The 22,289-nt window shown below is 57.7% G+C and overlaps 1 protein-coding gene across 3 annotated transcripts in view; it reads right to left on the bottom strand.

Annotated features, from left to right (window-relative positions):
• The window catches only part of LOC140399654 (uncharacterized), a 284,156-nt gene that overhangs the window by 148,095 nt on the left and 113,772 nt on the right, over positions 1–22,289 (bottom strand). For 2 of the 3 annotated variants that reach the window (XM_072489197.1, XM_072489199.1), the window contains one exon: positions 13,758–13,868. The exons of the other annotated variant lie outside the window; for it this stretch is intronic. In XM_072489197.1, coding sequence (XP_072345298.1) covers positions 13,758–13,868 — 111 coding nt within the window. The remainder of the gene's footprint in view (positions 1–13,757; positions 13,869–22,289) is intronic. 3 annotated transcript variants of the gene reach the window in all.

Genomic DNA, 22,289 nt, shown 5'->3' with positions numbered 1-22,289 from the left:
CGTATCCCTCAATCCCCCACCTACCCACCCCCTCCCCGTATCCCTTAATCCCCACCTACCCACCTTCTCCCCGTATCTCTCAATCCCCCATCTACCCACGTTCTCCCCGTGTCCCTCAAACCCCCACCTACCCATCTTCTCCCCGTATCCCTCAATCCCCACCGACCCAACTTCTCCCCGTATCCCTCAATCCCCAACCTACACAACTTCTCCCCGTATCCCTCCATCCCCAGCTACCCACCTTCTCCCCTAATCCCTCAATCCCCACCTACCCACCTTCTCCCCGTATCCCTCAATCCCCCACCTACCCACCTTCTCCCCGTATCCCTCAATCCCTACCTACCCACCTTCTCCCCGTATCTCTCAATCCCCCACCTACCCACCTTCTCCCACTATCTCTCAATCCCCCAACTACGCACCTTCTCCCTGTGTCCCTCAATCCCCCACCGACCCACCTTCTCCCCGTATCCCTCAATCCACCTACCCACCTTCTCCCGTATCCCTCAATCCCCCACCTACCCACCTTCTCCCCTTGTCCCTCAATCACCCACCTACCCATCTTCTCCCCGTATCCCTCAATCCCCCACCTACCCACCTTCTCCCCGTGTCCCTCAATCACCCACCTACCCACCTTCTCCCCGTATCCCTCAATCACCCACCTACCCATCTTCTCCCCGTATCCCTCAATCCCCCACCTACCCACCTTCTCCCCGTGTCCCTCAATCCCCACCTACCCACCTTCTCCCCATGTCCCTCAATCCCCCACCTACCCACCTTCTCCCCGTATCCCTCAATTCCCCACCTTCTCCCCGTATCCCTCAATCCCCACCGACCCACCTTCTCCCCGTATCCCTCAATCCCCCACCTACCCACCTTCTCCCCATATCCCTCCATCCCCAGCTACCCACCTTCTAACCGTATCCCTCAATCCCCACTTACCCAACTTCTCCCCGTATCTCTCAATCCCCCATCTACCCACCTTCTCCCTGTGTCCCTCAATCCCCCACCTACCCACCTTCTCCCCGCATCCCTCAATCCCCACCTACCCACCTTCTCCCCGTATCCCTCAATCCCCCACCTACCCACCATCTCCCCGTATCCCTCAATCCCCCACCTACCCACCTTCTCCCCGTATCCCTCAATCCACCACCTACCCACCTTCTCCCCGTATCCCTCAATCCCCCACCTACCCACCTTCTCCCTGTGTCCCTCAATCCCCCACCTACCCACCTTCTCCCCGCATCCCTCAATCCCCACCTACCCACCTTCTCCCCGTGTCCCTCAATCACCCACTTACCCATCTTCTCCCCGTATCCCTCAATCCCCCAGCTACCCACCTTCTCCCCGTATCTGTCAATCCCCCAGCTACCCACCTTCTCCCCGTATCTCTCAATCCCCACCTACCCATCTTCTCCCCGTATCCCTCAATCCCCACCGACCCAACTTCTCCCCGTATCCCTCAATCCCCAACCTAGCCAACTTCTCCCCGTATCCCTCCATCCCCAGCTACCCACCTTCTCCCCTAATCCCTCAATCCCCACCTACCCACCTTCTCCCCGTATCCCTCAATCCCCGACCTACCCACCTTCTCCCTGCATCCCTCAATCCCTACCTACCCACCTTCTCCCCGTATCTCTCAATCCCCACCTACCCACCTTCTCCCCGTATCCCTCAATCCCCCACCTACCCACCCCCTCCCCGTATCCCTCAATCCCCACCTACCCACCTTCTCCCCGTATCTCTCAATCCCCCATCTACCCACCTTCTCCCCGTGTCCCTCAAACCCCCACCTACCCATCTTCTCCCCGTATCCCTCAATCCCCACCGACCCAACTTCTCCCCGTATCCCTCAATCCCCAACCTACACAACTTCTCCCCGTATCCCTCCATCCCCAGCTACCCACCTTCTCCCCTAATCCCTCAATCCCCACCTACCCACCTTCTCCCCGTATCCCTCAATCCCCCACCTACCCACCTTCTCCCCGTATCCCTCAATCCCTACCTACCCACCTTCTCCCCGTATCTCTCAATCCCCCACCTACCCACCTTCTCCCACTATCTCTCAATCCCCCAACTACCCACCTTCTCCCTGTGTCCCTCAATCCCCCACCTACCCACCTTCTCCCCGTATCCCTCAATCCCCCACCTACCCACCTTCTCCCCGTATCCTTCAATCCCCCACCTACCCAACTTCTCCCCGTATCCCTCAATCCCCCACCTGCCCAGCTTCTCCCCGTATCCCTCAATCCCCCACCTACCCACCTTCTACCCGTATCCCTCAGTCCCCACCTACCCACCTTCTCCCCTATCCCTCAATCACCCACCTACCCACCTTCTCCCCGTATCCCTCAATCCCCCACCGACCCACCTTCTCCCCGTATCCCTCAATCCCCCACCTACCCACCTTCTCCCCGTATCCCTCAAGCCCCCACCTACCCACCTTCTCCCCGTATCCCTCATTCCCCCACCTACCCACCTTCTCCCCGTGTCCCTCAATCCCCCACCTACCCACCTTCTCCCCGTATCTCTCAATCCTCCACCTACCCAGCTCCTCCCCGTAATCCTCAATCCCCCATCTACCCACCTTCTCCCTGTGTCCCTCAATCCCCCACCTACTCACCTTCTCCCCGCATCCCTCAATCCCCACCTACCCACCTTCTCCCCGTATCCCTCAATCCCCCACCTACCCACCTTCTCCCCGTATCCCTCAATCCCCACCTACCCACCTTCTCCCCGTATCTCTCAATCCCCCATCTACCCACCTTCTCCCTGTGTCCCTCAATCCCCCACCTGCCCACCTTCTCCCCGCATCCCTCAATCCCCCACCTACCCACCTTCTCTCCGTATCCCTCAATCCCCCACCTACCCACCTTCTCCCCGTCTCCCTGAATCCCCCACCTACCCACCTTCTCCCAGTATCCCTCAATCTCCCACCTACCCACCTTCTCCCCGTATCCCTCAATCCCCCACCTACCAACCTTCTCCCCGTATCCCTCAATCCCCACCTACCCACCTTCTCCCCGTATCCCTCAATCCCCACCTACCAACCTCCTCTCCGTATCCCTCAATCCCCACCTACCCACCTTCTCCCCGTATCCCTCAATCCCCACCTACCCACCTTCTCTCCGTATCCCTCAATCCCCCATCTACCCACCTTCTCCCAGTATCCCTCAATCCCCCACCTACCCACCTTCTCCCTGTATCATTCAATCCCCCACCTACCTACCTTTTCCCCGTATCCCTCACTCCCCCTCCTACCCACCTTCTCCCTCAATCCCCCACCTACCCACCTTCTCCCCGTATCCCTCAATCCTCCACCTACCCAGCTCCTCCCCGTATTCTTCAATCCCCCACCTACCCACCTTCTCTCCGTATCCCTCAATCCCCCACCTACCCACCTTCTCCCCATATCCCTCAATCCCCCACCTACCCACCTTCTCCCCGTATCCCTCAATCCCCACCTACCCACCTTCTCCCCGTATCCCTCAATCCCCACCTACCCACCTTCTCCCCGTATCCCTCAATCCCCACCTACCCACCGTCTCCCCGTATCCCTCAATCCCCACCTACCCACCTTCTCCCCGTATCCCTCAATCCCCCACCTACCCACCTTCTCCCCGTATCCCTCAATCGACATACCCACCTTCTCCCGTATCCCTCAATCCCCCACCTACCCACCTTCTCCCAGTATCCCTCAATACCCCAGCTACCCACCTTCTCCCTGTGTCCCTCAATCCCCCACCTACCCACCTTCTCCCCGTATCCCTCAATTCCCCACCTGCCCACCTTCTCCCTTTATCCCTCAATCCCCCACCTACCCACCTTCTCCCCGTATCCCTCAATCCCCACCTACCCACCTTCTCCCCTATCCCTCAATCCCCCACCTACCCACCTTCTCCCCGTATCCCTCAATCCCCCACCTACCTACTTTCTCCCCGTATCCCTCAATCCCCCACCTACCCACTTTCTCCCCGTACCCCTCAATCCCCCACCTACCCATCTTCTCCCCGTATCCCTCAATCCCCCACCTACTCACCTTCTCCCCGTATCCCTCAATCCCCCATCTACCCACCTCCTCTCCGTATCCCTCAATCTCCCAACTACCCACCTTCTCCCAGTATCCCTCAATCCCCCACCTACCCACTTTCTCCCTGTATCCCTCCATCCCCACCGATCTACCTTCTCCCCGTATCCCTCTATCCCCCACCTACCCACCTTCTCCCCGTATCCCTCAATCCCCCACCTACCCACCTTCTCCCCGTATCCCTCAATCCCCCACCTACCCACCTTCTCCCCGTATCCCTCAATCCCCACCGACCCACCTTCTCCTCGTATCCCTCAATCCCCCACCTACCCACCTTCACCCCGTATCCCTCCATCCCCAGCTACCCACCTTCTCCCCTTATCCCTCAATCCCCACCTACCCACCTTCTCCCCGTATCCCTCAATCCCCCACCTACCCACCTTCTCCCCGTATCCCTCAATCCCTACCTACCCACCTTCTCCCCGTATCTCTCAATCCCCCATCTACCCACCTTCTCCCCGTATCCCTCCATCCCCAGCTACCCACCTTCTCCCCGCATCCCTCAATCCCCACCTACCCACCTTCTCCCCGTATCCCTCAATCCCCCACCTACCCACCTTCTCCCCGTATCCCTCAATCCCCACCTACCCACCTTCTCCCCTATCCCTCAATCCCCCACCTACCCACCTTCTCCCAGTATCCCTCAATCCCCCACCTACCCACCTTCTCCCAGTATCATTCAATCCCCCACCTACCTACCTTTTCCCCGTATCCCTCACTCCCCCTCCTACCCACCTTCTCCCTCAATCCCCCACCTACCCACCTTCTCCCCGTATCCCTCAATCCTCCACCTACCCAGCTCCTCCCCGTATTCTTCAATCCCCCACCTACCCACCTTCTCTCCGTATCCCTCAATCCCCCACCTACCCACCTTCTCCCCATATCCCTCAATCCCCCACCTACCCACCTTCTCCCCGTATCCCTCAATCCCCACCTACCCACCTTCTCCCCGTATCCCTCAATCCCCACGTACCCACCTTCTCCCCGTATCCCTCAATCCCCACCTACCCACCGTCTCCCCGTATCCCTCAATCCCCACCTACCCACCTTCTCCCCGTATCCCTCAATCCCCCACCTACCCACCTTCTCCCCGTATCCCTCAATCGACATACCCACCTTCTCCCGTATCCCTCAATCCCCCACCTACCCACCTTCTCCCAGTATCCCTCAATACCCCAGCTACCCACCTTCTCCCTGTGTCCCTCAATCCCCCACCTACCCACCTTCTCCCCGTATCCCTCAATTCCCCACCTGCCCACCTTCTCCCCGTATCCCTCAATCCCCCACCTACCCACCTTCTCCCCGTATCCCTCAATCCCCACCTACCCACCTTCTCCCCTATCCCTCAATCCCCCACCTACCCACCTTCTCCCCGTATCCCTCAATCCCCCACCTACCTACTTTCTCCCCGTATCCCTCAATCCCCCACCTACCCACTTTCTCCCCGTATCCCTCAATCCCCCACCTACCCATCTTCTCCCCGTATCCCTCAATCCCCCACCTTCTCACCTTCTCCCCGTATCCCTCAATCCACCATCTACCCACCTCCTCTCCGTATCCCTCAATCTCCCAACTACCCACCTTCTCCCAGTATCCCTCAATCCCCCACCTACCCACTTTCTCCCTGTATCCCTCCATCCCCACCGATCTACCTTCTCCCCGTATCCCTCTATCCCCCACCTACCCACCTTCTCCCCGTATCCCTCAATCCCCCACCTACCCATCTTCTCCCCGTATCCCTCAATCCCTACCTACCCACCTTCTCCCCGTATCTCTCAATCCCCCATCTACCCACCTTCTCCCCGTATCCCTCCATCCCCAGCTACCCACCTTCTCCCCGCATCCCTCAATCCCCACCTACCCACCTTCTCCCCGTATCCCTCAATCCCCCACCGACCCACCTTCTCCCCGTATCCCTCAATCCCCACCTACCCACCTTCTCCCCGTATCCCTCAATCCCCCACCTACCCACCTTCTCCCCGTATCAGTCAATCTCCCACCTGCCCACCTTCTCGCCGCATCCCTCAATCCCCCACCTACCCACCTTCTCCCTGTATCCCTCAATCTCCCACCTACCCACATTCTCCCCGAATCCATCAATCTCCCACCTACCCACCTTCTCCCCGCATCCCTCATTCCCCCACCTACCCACCTTCTCCCAGTATCCCACAATCCCCACCTACCCACCTTCTCCCTGTGTCCCTCAATCCCCCACCTACCCACCTTCTCCCCGTATCCCTCAATCCCCACCTACCCACCTTCTCCCCGTACCCCTCAATCCCCCACCTACCCACCTTCTCCCCGTATCCCTCAATCCCCCACCTACCCACCTTCTCCCCGTATCCCTCAATCCTCCACCTACCCACCTTCTCACCGTATCCCTCAATCCCACACCTACCCACCTTCGCCCCGTATCCCTCAATCCCCCACCTACCCACCTTCTCCCCGTATCCCTCAATCCCCACCTACCCACCTTCTCCCCGTATCCCTCAATCCCCACCTACCCACCTTCACCCCGTGTCCCTCAATCCCCACCTACCCACCGTCTCCCCGTATCCCTCAATCCCCACCTACCCACCTTCTCCCCGTATCCCTCAATCCCCCACCTACCCACCTTCTCCCGTATCCCTCAATCCCCCACCTACCCACCTTCTCCGAGTATCCCTCAATCCCCCAGCTACCCATCTTCTCCCCGTATCCCTCAATCCCCCACCTACCCACCTTCTCCCCGTATCCCTCAATCCCCCACCTACCCACCTTCTCCCCGTATCCCTCAATCCCCCACCTGCCCACCTTCTCCCCGTATCCCTCAATCCCCCACCTACCCACCTTCTCCCCGTATCCCTGAATCCCCACCTACCCACCTTTTCCCCTATCCCTCAATCCCCCACCTACCCACCTTCTCCCCGTATCCTTCAATCCCCCACCTACCCACTTTCTCCCCGTATCCCTCAATCCCCCACCTACCCACTTTCTCCCCGTATCCCTCAATCCCCCACCTACCCACCTTCTCCCCGTATCCCTCAATCCCCCACCTACCCACCTTCTCCCCGTATCCCTCAATCCCCACCTACCCACCTTCTCCCCGTATCCCTCAATCCCCACCTAGCCACCTTCTCCCCGTATCCCTCAATCCCCCACCTACCCACCTTCTCCCCGTATCCCTCAATCCACCTACCCACCTTCTCCCGTATCCCTCAATCCCCCACCTACCCACCTTCTCCCCGTCCCTCAATCACACACCTACCCATCTTCTCCCCGTATCCCTCAATCCCCCACCTACCCACATTCTCCCCGTGTCCCTCAATCACCCACCTACCCACCTTCTCCCCGTATCCCTCAATCCCCCACCTACCCACCTTCTCCCCGTGTCCCTCAATCCCCACCTACCCACCTTCTCCCCATGTCCCTCAATCCCCCACCTACCCACCTTCTCCCCGTATCCCTCAATCCCCCACCTTCTCCCCGTATCCCTCAATCCCCACCGACCCACCTTCTCCCCGTATCCCTCAATCCCCCACCTACCCACCTTCTCCCCGTATCCCTCCATCCCCAGCTACCCACCTTCTAACCGTATCCCTCAATCCCCACTTACCCAACTTCTCCCCGTATCTCTCAAGCCCCCATCTACCCACCTTCTCCCTGTGTCCCTCAATCCCCCACCTACCCACCTTCTCCCCGCATCCCTCAATCCCCACCTACCCACCTTCTCCCCGTATCCCTCAATCCCCCACCTACCCACCATCTCCCCGTATCCCTCAATCCCCCTCCTACCCATCTTCTCCCCGTATCCCTCAATCCACCACCTACCCACCTTCTCCCCGTATCCCTCAATCCCCCACCTACCCAGCTTCTCCCCGTATCCCTCAATCCCCACCTACCCACCTTCTCCCCGTATCCCTCAATCCCACACCTACCCACCTTCTCCCCGTATCCCTCAATCCCCCACCTGCCCACCAACTCCCCGTTTCCCTCAATCCCCCACCTGCCCACCTTCTCCCCGTATCCCTCAAACCCCACCTACCCACCTTCTCCCCGTGTCCCTCAATCCCCACCTACCCACCTTCTCCCCGTTTCCCTCAATCCCCCACCTGCCCACCTTCTCCCCGTATCCCTCAATCTCCCACCTACCCACCTTCTCCCCGTATCCCCCAATCCCCCACCTACCCACCTTCTCCCCGTATCCCTCAATCCTCCACCTACCCAGCTCCTACCCGTATCCCTCAATCCCCCACCTACCCACCTTCTCTCCGTATCCCTCAATCCCCCACCTACCCACCTTCTCCCCGTGTCCCTCAATCCCCCACCTACCCACCTTCTCCCCGTATCTCTCAATCCTCCACCTACCCAGCTCCTCCCCGTAATCCTCAATCCCCCAACTACCCACCTTCTCCCTGTGTCCCTCAATCCCCCACCTACCCACCTTCTCCCCGAATCCCTCAATCCCCACCTACCCACCTTCTACCCGTATCCCTCAATCCCCCACCTACCCACCTTCTCCCCGTATCCCTCAATCCCCACCTACCCACCTTCTCCCGTATCCCTCAATCCCCCACCTACCCACCTTCTCCCCGCATCCCTCAATCCTCCACCTACCCAGCTCCTCCCTGTATCCCTCAATCCCCCACCTACCCACCTTCTCTCCGTATCCCTCAATCCCCCACCTACCCACCTTCTCCCCGTCTCCCTGAATCCCCCACCTACCCACCTTCTCCCAGTATCCCTCAATCCCCCACCTACCCACATTCTCTCCGTATCCCTCAATCCCCCACCTACCCACCTTCTCCCCCTCTCCCTCAATCCCCCACCTACCCACCTTCTCCCAGTATCCCTCAATCCCCCACCTACCCACCTTCTCCCCGTATCCCTCAATCCCCACCTACCCACCTTCTCCCCGTATCCCTCAATCCCCACCTACCCACCTCCTCTCCGTATCCCTCAATCCCCACGAACCCACCTTCTCCCCGTATCCCTCAATCCCCACCTACCCACCTTCTCTCCGTATCCCTCAATCCCCCACCTACCCACCTTCTCCCAGTATCCCTCAATCCCCTACCTACCCACCTTCTCCCCGTATCCCTCAATCCCTCACCTACCCACCTTCTCCCCGTATCCCTCAATCCCCCACCTAGCCACCTTCTCCCCGTATCCCTCAATCCCCCACCTACCCACCTTCTCCCCGTATCCCTCAATCCACCTACCCACCTTCTCCCGTATCCCTCAATTCCCCACCTACCCACCTTCTCACCGTATCCCTCAATCCCCCACCTACCCACCTTCTCCCCGTATCCCTCAATCCCCACCTACCCACCTTCTCCCCGTATCCCTCAATCCCCACCTACCCACCTCCTCTCCGTATCCCTCAATCCCCACGAACCCACCTTCTCCCCGTATCCCTCAATCCCCACCTACCCACCTTCTCTCCGTATCCCTCAATCCCCCACCTACCCACCTTCTCCCAGTATCCCTCAATCCCCCACCTACCCACCTTCTCCCCGTATCCCTCAATCCCTCACCTACCCACCTTCTCCCCGTATCCCTCAATCCCCCACCTAGCCACCTTCTCCCCGTATCCCTCAATCCCCCACCTACCCACCTTCTCCCCGTATCCCTCAATCCACCTACCCACCTTCTCCCGTATCACTCAATTCCCCACCTACCCACCTTCTCACCGTATCCCTCAATCCCCCAGCTACCCACCTTTTCCCCGTATCTCTCAATCCCCCATCTACCCACCTTCTCCCCGTGTCCCTCAATCCACCTACCCACCTTCTCCCCGTATCCCTCAATCCCCCACCTACCCACCTTCTCCGTATCCCTCAATCCCCACCGACCCACCTTCTCCCCGTATCCCTCAATCCCCCACCTACCCACCTTCTCCCCGTATCCCTCAATCTCCCACCTACCCACCTTCTCCCCATGTCCCTCAATCCGCCACCTACCCACCTTCTCCCCGTATCCCTCAATCCCCCACCTTCTCCCCGTATCCCTCAATCCCCACCGACCCACCTTCTCCCCGTATCCCTCAATCCCCCACCTACCCACCTTCTCCCCGTATCCCTCCATCCCCAGCTACCCACCTTCTAACCGTATCCCTCAATCCCCACCGACCCACCTTCTCCCCGTATCGCTCAATCCCCCACCTACCCACCTTCTCCCCGTATCCCTCAATCCCCCTCCTACCCATCTTCTCCCCGTATCCCTCAATCCACCACCTACCCACCTTCTCCCCGTATCCCTCAATCCCCCACCTACCCAGCTTCTCCCCGTATCCCTCAATCCCCACCTACCCACCTTCTCCCCGTATCCCTCAATCCCCCACCTACCCACCTTCTCCCCGTATCCCTCAATCCCCCACCTGCCCACCAACTCCCCGTTTCCCTCAATCCCCCACCTGCCCACATTCTCCCCGTATCCCTCAATCCCCCACCTACCCACCTTCTCACCGTGTCCCTCAATCCCCACCTACCCACCTTCTCCCCGTTTCCCTCAATCCCCCACCTGCCCACCTTCTCCCCGTATCCCTCAATCTCCCACCTACCCACCTTCTCCCCGTATCCCCCAATCCCCCACCTACCCACCTTCTCCCCGTATCCCTCAATCCTCCACCTACCCAGCTCCTACCCGTATCCCTCAATCCCCCACCTACCCACCTTCTCTCCGTATCCCTCAATCCCCCACCTACCCACCTTCTCCCCGTGTCCCTCAATCCCCCACCTACCCACCTTCTCCCCGTATCTCTCAATCCTCCACCTACCCAGCTCCTCCCCGTAATCCTCAATCCCCCATCTACCCACCTTCTCCCTGTGTCCCTCAATCCCCCACCTACCCACCTTCTCCCCGCATCCCTCAATCCCCACCTACCCACCTTCTACCCGTATCCCTCAATCCCCCACCTACCCACCTTCTCCCCGTATCCCTCAATCCCCACCTACCCACCTTCTCCCGTATCCCTCAATCCCCCACCTACCCACCTTCTCCCCGCATCCCTCAATCCCCCACCTACCCACCTTCTCTCCGTATCCCTCAATCCCCCACCTACCCACCTTCTCCCCGTCTCCCTGAATCCCCCACATACCCACCTTCTCCCAGTATCCCTCAATCCCCCACCTACCCACATTCTCTCTGTATCCCTCAATCCCCCACCTTCTCCCCGTCTCCCTCAATCCCCCACCTACCCACCTTCTCCCAGTATCCCTCAATCCCCCACCTACCCACCTTCTCCCCGTATCCCTCAATCCCCACCTACCCACCTTCTCCCCGTATCCCTCAATCCCCACCTACCCACCTCCTCTCCGTATCCCTCAATCCCCACGAACCCACCTTCTCCCCGTATCCCTCAATCCCCACCTACCCACCTTCTCTCCGTATCCCTCAATCCCCCACCTACCCACCTTCTCCCAGTATCCCTCAATCCCCCACCTACCCACCTTCTCCCCGTATCCCTCAATCCCTCACCTACCCACCTTCTCCCCGTATCCCTCAATCCCCCACCTAGCCACCTTCTCCCCGTATCCCTCAATCCCCCACCTACCCACCTTCTCCCCGTATCCCTCAATCCACCTACCCACCTTCTCCCGTATCCCTCAATTCGCCACCTACCCACCTTCTCACCGTATCCCTCAATCCCCCAGCTACCCACCTTCTCCCCGTATCTCTCAATCCCCCATCTACCCACCTTCTCCCCGTGTCCCTCAATCCACCTACCCACCTTCTCCCCGTATCCCTCAATCCCCCACCTACCCACCTTCTCCGTATCCCTCAATCCCCACCGACCCACCTTCTCCCCGTATCCCTCAATCCCCCACCTACCCACCTTCTCCCCGTATCCCTCAATCTCCCACCTACCCACCTTCTCCCCGTATCCCTCAATCCCCCACCTACCCACCTTCTCCCCGTATCCCTCAATCCCCCACCGACCCACCTTCTCCCCGTATCCCTCAATCCCCCACCTACCCACCTTCTTCCCGTATCCCTCCATCCCCACCTACCCACCTTCTCCCCTTATCCCTCCATCCCCAGCTACCCACCTTCTCCCCATATGCCTCAATCCCAACCTACCCAACTTCTCCCCGTATCCCTCAATCCCCAGCTACCCACCTTCTCCCCGTATCCCTCAATCCCCACCTACCCACCTACTCCCCGTATCCCTCAATCCCCCACCTACCCACCTTCTCCCCGCATCCCTCAATCCCCACCTACCCACCTTCTCCCCGTATCCCTCAATCCCCACCTACCCACCTTCTCCCCGTATCCCTCAATCCCCACCTACCCACCTTCTCCCCGCATCCCTCAATCCCCCACCTCCCCATCTTCTCCCCGTATCCCTCAATCCCCACCTACCCACCTTCTCCCCGTATCCCTCAATCCCCCACCTACCCACCTTCTCCCCGTATCCCTCAATCTCCCACCTAACCAACCTCTCCCCGTATCCCTCAATCCCCCACCTACCCACCTTCTCCCCGTATCCCTCAATCCTCCACCTACCCAGCTCCTCCCCATATCCCTCAATCCCCACCTACCCACCTTCTCCCCGTATCCCTCAATCCCCCACCTACCCACCTTCTCCCCATCTCCCTCAATCCCCCACCTACCCACCTTCTCTCCGTATCTCTCAATCCTCCACCTACCCAGCTCCTCCCCGTAATCCTCAATCCCCCACCTACCCACCTTCTCTCCGTATCCCTCAATCCCCCACCTACCCACCTTCTCCCCGTCTCCCTCAATCCCCCACCTACTCCCAGTATCCCTCAATCCCCCACCTACCCACCTTCTCTCCGTCTCCCTCAATCCCCCACCTACCCACCTTCTCCCAGTATCCCTCAATCCCCCACCTACCCACCTTTTCCCCGTATCTCTCAATCCCCACCTACCCACCTTCTCCCCGTATCCCTCAATCCTCCACTTACCCAGCTCCTCCCCGTATCCCTCAATCCCCCACCTACCCACCTTCTCTCCCTATCCCTCAATCCCCCACCTACCCACCTTCTCCCTCAATCCCCCACCTACCCACCTTCTCCCCGCATCCCTCAATCCTCCACCTACCCAGCTCCTACCCGTATCCCTCAATCCCCCACCTACCCACCTTCTCTCCGTATCCCTCAATCCCCCACCTACCCACCTTCTCCCCGTCTCCCTGAATCCCTTACCTACCCACCTTCTCCCTGTATCCCTCAATCCCCCACCTACCCACCTTCTCTCCGTATCCCTCAATCCCCCACCTACCCACCTTCTCCCCGTCTCCCTCAATCCCCCACCTACCCACCTTCTCCCCGTATCCCTCAATCCCCCACCTACCCACCTTCTCCCCGTATCCCTCAATCCCCACCTACCCACCTTCTCCCCGTGTCCCTCAATCCCCCACCTACCCACCTTCTCCCCGTATCCCTCAATCCCCACCTACCCGCCGTCTCCCCGTATCCCTCAATCCCCCACCTACCCACCTTCTCCCCATATCCCGCAATCCCCACCTACCCACCTTCTCCCTGTATCCCTCAATCCCCCACCTACCCGCCGTCTCCCCGTATCCCTCAATCCCCCAGCTGCCCACCTTCTCCCAGTATCCCTCAATCCCCCACCTTCTCCCAGTATCTCTCAATCCCCCACCTTCTCCCAGTATCCCTCAATCCCCCACCTACCCAGCTCCTGCCCCACTCTTGTCGTGGGCACTCACCGTGACTGGCGGTGGCATTGTCACGACCAGATGCCCACTGTTGCTGAGATTGGGATCTCCCCGACCTTCGGGCGCTGCGAGGGACCCCATCCCTGTCGTTACAGCTGGGCCCTGCAATTGGGCAGATCAGGAACGTGAGAGAGTTACAACCGTTCAATACATGTGTCCCACTCCCCATGTACTCTAGTCCCCCCTCCAACTACCCCCTCCCTCCCTCCCTATCTCTGTAACCTCCACCAGCCCCGACAATTCTCATCCTCCTGTTCAAATCCCTCCCTCCCTCCCTATCTCTGTAACCTCCTCCAGCCCCTACAATTCTCATCCTCCTGTTCAAATCCCTGCCTCCCTCCCTATCTCTGTAACCTCCTGCAGCCCCTACAATTCTCATCCTCCTCTTCAAATCCCTCCCTCCCTCGCTATCTCTGTAACCTCCTCCAGCGCCTACAATTCCCATCCTCCTGTTCAAATCCCTCCCTCCCTCGCTATCTCTGTAACCTCCTCCAGCCCCTACAATTCTCATCCTCCTGTTCAAATCCCTCCCTCCCTCCCTATCTCTGTAACCTCCTCCAGCCCCGACAATTCTCATCCCCCTGTTCAAATCCCTCCCTCGCCACCCTCCCTATCTCTGTAACCTCCTCCAGCGCCTACAATTCCCATCCTCCTGTTCAAATCCCTCCCTCCCTCGCCATCTCTGTAACCTCCTCCAGCCCCTACAATTCTCATCCTCCTGTTCAAATCCCTCCCTCCCTCCCTATCTCTGTAACCTCCTCCAGCCCCTACAATTCTCATCCTCCTGTTCAAATCCCTCCCTCCCTCCCTATCTCTGTAACCTCCTGCAGCCCCTACAATTCTCATCCTCCTCTTCAAATCCCTCCTTCCCTCGCTATCTCTGTAACCTCCTCCAGCGCCTACAATTCCCATCCTCCTGTTCAAATCCCTCCCTCCCTCGCTATCTCTGTAACCTCCTCCAGCCCCTACAATTCTCATCCTCCTGTTCAAATCCCTCCCTCCCTCCCTATCTCTGTAACCTCCTCCAGCCCCGACAATTCTCATCCTCCTGTTCAAATCCCTCCCTCCCTCCCTCCCTCCCTATCTCTGTAAACTCCTCCAGCCCCTACAATTCCCATCCTCCTGTTCAAATCCCTCCCTCCCTCCCTATCTCTGTAACCTCCTCCAGCCCCTACAATTCCCATCCTCCTGTTCAAATCCCTCCCTCCCTATCTCTGTAACCTCCTCCAGCCCCGACAATTCCCATCCTCCTGTTCAAATCCCTCCCTCCCTCCCTATCTATGTAACCTCCTCCAGCCCCGACAATTCCCATCCTCCTGTTCAAATCCCTCCCTCCCTCCCTATCTCTGTAACCTCCTCCAGCCCCGACAATTCTGATCCTCCTGTTCAAATCCCTCCCTCGCCCCCCCCTCCCTATCTCTGTAACCTCCTCCGCCCCGACAATTCCCATCCTCCTGTTCAAATCCCTCCCTCGCCCCCTCCCTCCCTATCTCTGTAACCTCCTCCAGCCCCGACAATTCTCATCCTCCTGTCCAAATCCCTCCATCGCCCCCCCTCCCTATCTCTGTAACCTCCTCCACCTCTACAATTCCAATCCTCCTGTTCAAATCCCTCCCTCACTCCCTCCCTCCCTCCCTATCTCTGTAAACTCCTCCAGCCCCGACAATTCTCATCCTCCTGTTCAAATCCCTCCCTCCCTCCCTATCTCTGTAACCTCCTCCAGACCCGACAATTCTCGTCCTCCTGTTCAAATCCCTCCCTCCCTCCCTATCTCTGTAACCTCCTCCAGCCCCTACAATTGTCATCCTCCTGTTCAAATCCCTCCCTCCCTATCTCTGTAACCTCCTCCAGCTCCTTCAATTCTCATCCTCCTGTTCAAATCCCTCCCTCCCTATCTCTGTAACCTCCTCCAGACCCTACAATTCTCATCCTTCTGTTCAAATCCCTCCCTCCCTATCTCTGTAACCTCCTCCAGCCTCTACAATTCTCATCCTCCTGTTCAAATCCCTCCCTCCCTCCCTATCTCTGTAACCTCCTCCAGACCCGACAATTCCCATCCTCCTGTTCAAATCACTCCCTCCCTCTCTCTGTAACCTCCTCCAGCCCCGACAATTCTCATCCTCCTGTTCAAATCACTCTCTCCCTCGCCCCCTCCCTCCCTATCTCTGTAACCTCCTCCAGCCCCGACAATTCCCATCCTCCTGTTCAAATCCCTCCCTCGCCCCCTACCTCTGTAACCTCCTCCAGCCCCAACAATTCTCATCCTCCTGTTCAAATCCCTCCCTCCCTCCCTATCTCTGTAACCTCCTCCAGCCCCTACAATTCCCATCCTCCTGTTCAAATCCCTCCGTCCCTATCTCTGTAACCTCCTCCAGCCCCGACAATTCCCATCCTCCTGTTCAAATCCCTCCCTCCCTCCCTATCTCTGTAACCTCCTCCAGCCCCTACAATTCCCATCCTCCTGTTCAAATCCCTCCCTCGCCTCCCTCCCTCCCTATCTCTGTAACCTCCTCCAGTCCCTACAATTCCCATCCTACTGTTCAAATCCCTCCCTCCCTCCCTATCTTTGTAACCTCCTCCAGCCCCTACAAATACCATCCTCCTGTTCAAATCCCTCCCTCCCCCCTCCCTCCCTATCTCTGTAACCTCCTCCAGCCCCTACAATTCTCATCCTCCTGTTCAAATCCCTCCCTCCCTCCCTATTTCTGTAACCTCCTCCAGCCCCTACAATTCTCATCCTCCTGTTCAAATCCCTCCCTCGCCCCCTCCCTCCCTATCTCTGTAACCTCCTCCGGCCCAGACAATTCTCATCCTCCTGTTCAAATCCCTCCCTCCTTCGCCTCCCTCCCTATCTCCGTAACCTCCTCCTGCCGCTACAATTCCCATCCTCCTGTTCAAATCCCTCCCTGGCTCGCTCCCTAGCTCTGTAAACTCCTCCAGCCCCTACAATCCCCATCCTCCAGGTCAAATCCCTCCCTCGCTCTCCTCCCTCCCTATCTCTGTAACCCCTCCAGCATCTACCATTCTCATCCTCCTGTTCAAATCCCTCCCTCCCTATCTCTGTAACCTCCTCCAGCCCCTAAAATTCTAATCCTCCTGTTCAAATCCCTCCCTCCCTCCCTCCCTATCTCTGTAACCTTCTCCAGCCCCTACAATTCCCATCCTCCTGTTCAAATCCCTCCCTCCCTCCCTCCCTATCTCTGTAACCTCCTCCAGCCCCTACAATTCCCATCCTCCTGTTCAAATCCCTCCCTCGCCCCCCTCCCTCCCTATCTCTGTAACCTCCTCCAGCCCCGACAATTCTCATCCCCCTGTTCAAATACCTCCCTCCCTCCCTCCCTATCTCTGAAACCTCCTCCAGCCCCTACAATTCCCATCCTCCTGTTCAAATCCCTCCCTCGCCCCCCTCCCTCCCTATCTCTGTAACCTCCTCCAGCCCCGACAATTCCCATCCGACTGTTCAAATCCCTCCCTGGCTCCCTCCCTAGCTCTGTAAACTCCTCCAGCCCCTACAATCCCCATCCTCCAGTTCAAATCCCTCCCTCGCTCTCCTCCCTCCCTATCTCTGTAACCCCTCCAGCATCTACCATTCTCATCCTCCTGTTCAAATCCCTCCCTCCCTATCTCTGTAACCTCCTCCAGCCCCTACAATTCTAATCCTCCTGTTCAAATCCCTCCCTCCCTCCCTCCCTATCTCTGTAACCTTCTCCAGCCCCTACAATTCCCATCCTCCTGTTCAAATCCCTCCCTCCCTCCCTCCCTATCTCTGTAACCTCCTCCAGCCCCGACAATTCTCATCCTCCTGTTCAAATCCCTCCCTCCCTATCTCTGTAACCTCCTCCAGCCCCTACAATTCTCATCCTCCTGTTCAAAGTACTCCCTCCCTCGCCCCCTATCTCTGTAACCCATCCTCCAGCCCCTACAATTCCCATCCTCCTGTTCAAATCCCTCCCTCGCCCCCCTCCCTCCCTATCTCTGTAACCTCCTCCAGGCCCGACAATTCTCATCCCCCTGTTCAAATACCTCCCTCCCTCCCTCCCTATCTCTGAAACCTCCTCCAGCCCCTAAAATTCCCATCCTCCTGTTCAAATCCCTCCCTCGCCCCCCTCCCTCCCTATCTCTGTAACCTCCTCCAGCCCCGACAATTCCCATCCTACTGTTCAAATCCCTCCATCCCTCCCGATCTCTGTAACCTCCCCCAGCCCCTACAATTCCCATCCTACTGTTCAAATCCCTCCCTCCCTCCCTATCTCTGTAACCTCCTCCAGCCCCGACAATTCCCATCCTCCTGTTCATATCCCTCCCTCCCTACCTATCTCTGTAACCTCCTCCAGCCCTGACAATTCCCATCCTCCTGTTCAAATCCCTCCCTCCCTCCCTATCTCTGTAACCTCCTCCAGCCCCTACAATTCCCATCCTCCTGTTCAAATCCCTCCCTCGCCCCCCTCCCTCCCTATCTCTGTAACCTCCTCCAGTCCCTACAATTCCCATCCTACTGTTCAAATCACTCCCTCCCTCCCTATCTCTCTAACCTCCTCCAGCCCCTACAATTCCCATCCTCCTGTTCAAATCCCTCCCTCCCCCCTCCCTCCCTATCTCTGTAACCTCCTCCAGCCCCTACAATTCTCATCCTCCTGTTCAAATCCCTCCCTCCCTCCCTATCTCTGTAACCTCCTCCGGCCCAGACAATTCTCATCCTCCTGTTCAAATCCCTCCCTCCTTCGCCTCCCTCCCTATCTCCGTAACCTCCTCCAGCCCCTACAATTCCCATCCTCCTGTTCAAATCCCTCCCTCCCTCCCTACCTCTGTAACCTCCTCCAGCCCCGACAATTCCCATCCTCCTGTTCAAATCCCTCCCTCGCTCTCCTCCCTCCCTATCTCTGTAACCCCTCCAGCATCTACCATTCTCATCCTCCTGTTCAAATCCCTCCCTTGCTCGCTCCTTCCCTATCTCTGTATCCTCCTCCAGGCCCTACAATTCTCATCCTCCTCTTCAAATCTCTCCCTCGCTCCCTCCCTATCTCTGTAATCAACTCCAGCCCCTACAATTCTCATCTTCCTGTTCAAATCCCTCCCACGCTCCCCTCTCTCCCTATCTCTGCAACCTCCTCCAGCCCTGACAATTCTCATCCTCCTGTTCAAATACCTCCCTCGCCTCCCTCCCTATCTCTGTAACCCCTCCAGCCCCTACAATTCTCATCCTCCTGTTCAAATACCTCCCTCGCCCCCATCCCTATCTCTGCAACCTCCTCCAGCCCCGACAACTCTCATCCTCCTGTTCAAATCCCTCCCTCGCCCCCTCCTTCCCTATCTCTGTAACCTCCTCCAGACCCTACAATTCTCATCCTCCTGTTCAAATCCCTCCCTCCCTCCCTATCTCTGTAACCTCCTCCAGCCCCTACAATTCTCATCCTCCTCTTCAAATCCCTCCCTCGGCCGCTCCCTCCCTATCTCTGTAACCTCCTCCAGCCCTACAATTCTCATCCTCCTGTTCAAATCCCTCCCTCCCTCCCTATTTCTGTAACCTCCTCCAGCCCCTACAATTCCCATCCTCCTGTTCAAATCCTTCCCTCCCTCCCTATTTCTGTAACCTCCTCCAGCCCCTACAATTCACATCCTCCTGTTCAAATCCCTCCCTCCCTCCCTCCCTATCTCTGTATTCTCCTCCAGCACGTACAATTCCCATCCTCCTGTTCAAATCCCTCCCTCCCTATCTCTGTAACCTCCTCCAGCCCCTACAATTCCCATCCTCCTGTTCAAATCCCTCCCTCGCCCCCCTCCGTCACTATCTCTGTCACCTCCTACACCCCCGACAATTCTCATCCTCCTGTTCAAATACCTCCCTCCCTCCCTATCTCTGTAACCTCCTCCAGCCCCTACAATTCACATCCTCCTGTTCAAATCCCTCCCTCCCTCTCTATCTCCGTAACCTTCTCCAGCCCCTACAATTCACATCCTCCTGTTCAAATCCCTCCCTCGCCCCCTCCCTCCCTATCTCTGTAACCTCCTCCAGCCCCTACAATTCTCATCCTCCTGTTCAAATCCCTCCCTCCCTCCCTCCCTATCTCTGTAACCTCGTCCAGCTCCTACAATTCTCATCCTCCTGTTCAAATACCTCCCTCCCTCCCTCCCTATCTCTGTAACCTCCTCCAGCCCCTACAATTCCCATCCTCCTGTTCTAATCCCTCCCTCGCCCCCCTCCCTCCCTATCTCTGTAACCTCCTCCAGCCCCTACAATTCTCATCCTCCTGTTCAAATCCCTCCCTCCCTCCCTATCTCTGTAACCTCCTCCAGCCCCGACAATTCCCATCCTCCTGTTCAAATCCCTCCCTCGCTCTCTCCCTCCCTATCTCTGTAACCTCCTCCAGCCCCTACAATTCTCATCCTCCTGTTCAAATACCTCCCTCCCTCCCTCCCTCCCGATCTCTGTAACCTCCTCCAGCCCCTACAATTCTCATCCTCCTGTTCAGATCCCCCCCTCCCTAGCTCTGTAACCTCCTCCAGCCCATACAATTCCCATCCTCCTGTTCAAATCCCTCCCTCCCTCCCTATCTCTGTAACCTCCTCCAGCCCCTACAATTCCCATCCTCCTGTTCTAATCCCTCCCTCGCCCCCCTCCCTCCCTATCTCTGTAACCTCCTCCAGCCCCTACAATTCTCATCCTCCTGTTCAAATCCCTCCCTCCCTCCCTATCTCTGTAACCTCCTCCAGCCCCGACAATTCCCATCCTCCTGTTCAAAACCCTCCCTCGCCCCCCTCCGTCCCTATCTCTGTAACCTCCTCCAGCCCTGACAATTCTCATCCTCCTGTTCAAATCTCTCCCTCCCTCCCTATCTCTGTAACCCCTCCAGCCCCGACAATTCTCATCCTCCTGTTCAAATCCCTCCCTCGCTCCCTCCCTATCTCTGTAACCTCCTCCAGCCCCGACAATTCTCATCCTACTGTTCAAATCCCTCCCTCCCTATCTCTGTAACCTCCTCCAGCCCCTACAATTCCCATCCTACTGTTCAAATCCATCCCTCCCTCCCTATCTCTGTAACCTTCTCCAGCCCCTACAATTCCCATCCTCCTGTTCAAATCCCTCCCTCCCTCCCTATCTCTGTAACCTCCTCCAGCCTCTACAATTCCCATCCTACTGTTCAAATCCCTCCCTCCCTCCATATCTCTGTAACCTCCTCCAGCCCCGACAATTCCCTTCCTCCTGTTCAAATCCCTCCCTCCCTCCCTATCTCTGTAATCTCCTCCAGCCCCTACAATTCCCATCCTGTTCAAATCCCTGCCTCGCTCCCCTCCCTCCCTATCTCTGTAACCTCCTCCAGCCCGTACAATTCTCATCCTCCTGTTCAAATCACTCCTACGCCCCCCCTCCCTCCCTCCCTATCTCTGTAATCTCCTCCAGCCCCTACAATTCCCATCCTGTTCAAATCCCTCCCTCGCTCCCTATCTCTGTAACCTCCTCCAGTCCCTACAATTCCCATCCTTCTGTTCAAATCCCTCCCTCCCTACCTATTTCTGTAACCTCCTCCAGCCCCTACAATTCTCGTCCTCCTGTTCAAATCCCTCCCTCCCTATTTCTGTAACCTCCTCCAGGCCCGACAATTCCCATCCTCCTGTTCAAATCCCTCCCTCGTTCCCTCCCTATCTCTGTAACCTCCTCCAGCGCCTACAATTCTCATCTTCCTGTTCAAATCCCTCCCTCGCTCCCTCCCTCCCTATCTCTATAACCTCCTCCAGCCCCTACAATTCTCATCCTCCTGTTCAAATCCCTCCGTCGCTCCCTCCCTCCCTATCTCTATAACCTCCTCCAGCCTACAATTCTCAGCCTCCTGTTCAAATCCCTCCCTCCCTATCTCTGTAACCTCCTCCAGCCCCTACAATTCTCATCTTCCTGTTCAAATCCCTCCCTCGCTCCCTCCCTCCCTATCTCTGTAACCTCCTCCAGTCCCCTACAATTCCCATCCTCCTGTTCAAATCCCTCCCTCCTTACCTATTTCTGTAACTTCCTCCAGCCCCTATAATTCTCATCCTCCTGTTCAAATCCCTCCCTCCCTCCCTATTTCTGTAACCTCCTCCAGCCCCTACAATTCTCATCTTCCTGTTCAAATCCCTCCCTCGCTCCCTCCCTCCCTATTTCTATAACCTCCTCCAGCCCCTACAATTCTCATCCTCCTGTTCAAATCTCTCCCTCGCTCCCTCCCTCCTTATCTCTGTAACCTCCTCCAGCCCCGACAATTCCCATCCTCCTGTTCAAATCCCTCCCTCGCCCCCTACTTATGTAACCTCCTCCAGCCCCTACAATTGTCATCCTCCTGTTCAAATCCCTCCCTCCCTCCCTATTTCTGTAACCTCCTCCAGCCCCTACAATTCTCATCCTCCTGTTCAAATCCCTCCCTCGCTCCCTCCCTCCCTATCTCTATAACCTCCTCCAGCCCCTACAATTCTCATCCTCCTGTTCAAATCCCTCCCTCGCTCCCTCCCTCCCTATCTCTGTAACCTCCTCCAGCCCCGACAATTCCCATCCTC

Source organism: Scyliorhinus torazame, chromosome 23, assembly GCF_047496885.1.
Source record: "Scyliorhinus torazame isolate Kashiwa2021f chromosome 23, sScyTor2.1, whole genome shotgun sequence".
NCBI lineage: Eukaryota > Metazoa > Chordata > Chondrichthyes > Carcharhiniformes > Scyliorhinidae > Scyliorhinus > Scyliorhinus torazame.
Note: the sequence above shows the minus strand (reverse complement) of the source record. Positions and strands in the feature narration are given on the sequence as shown.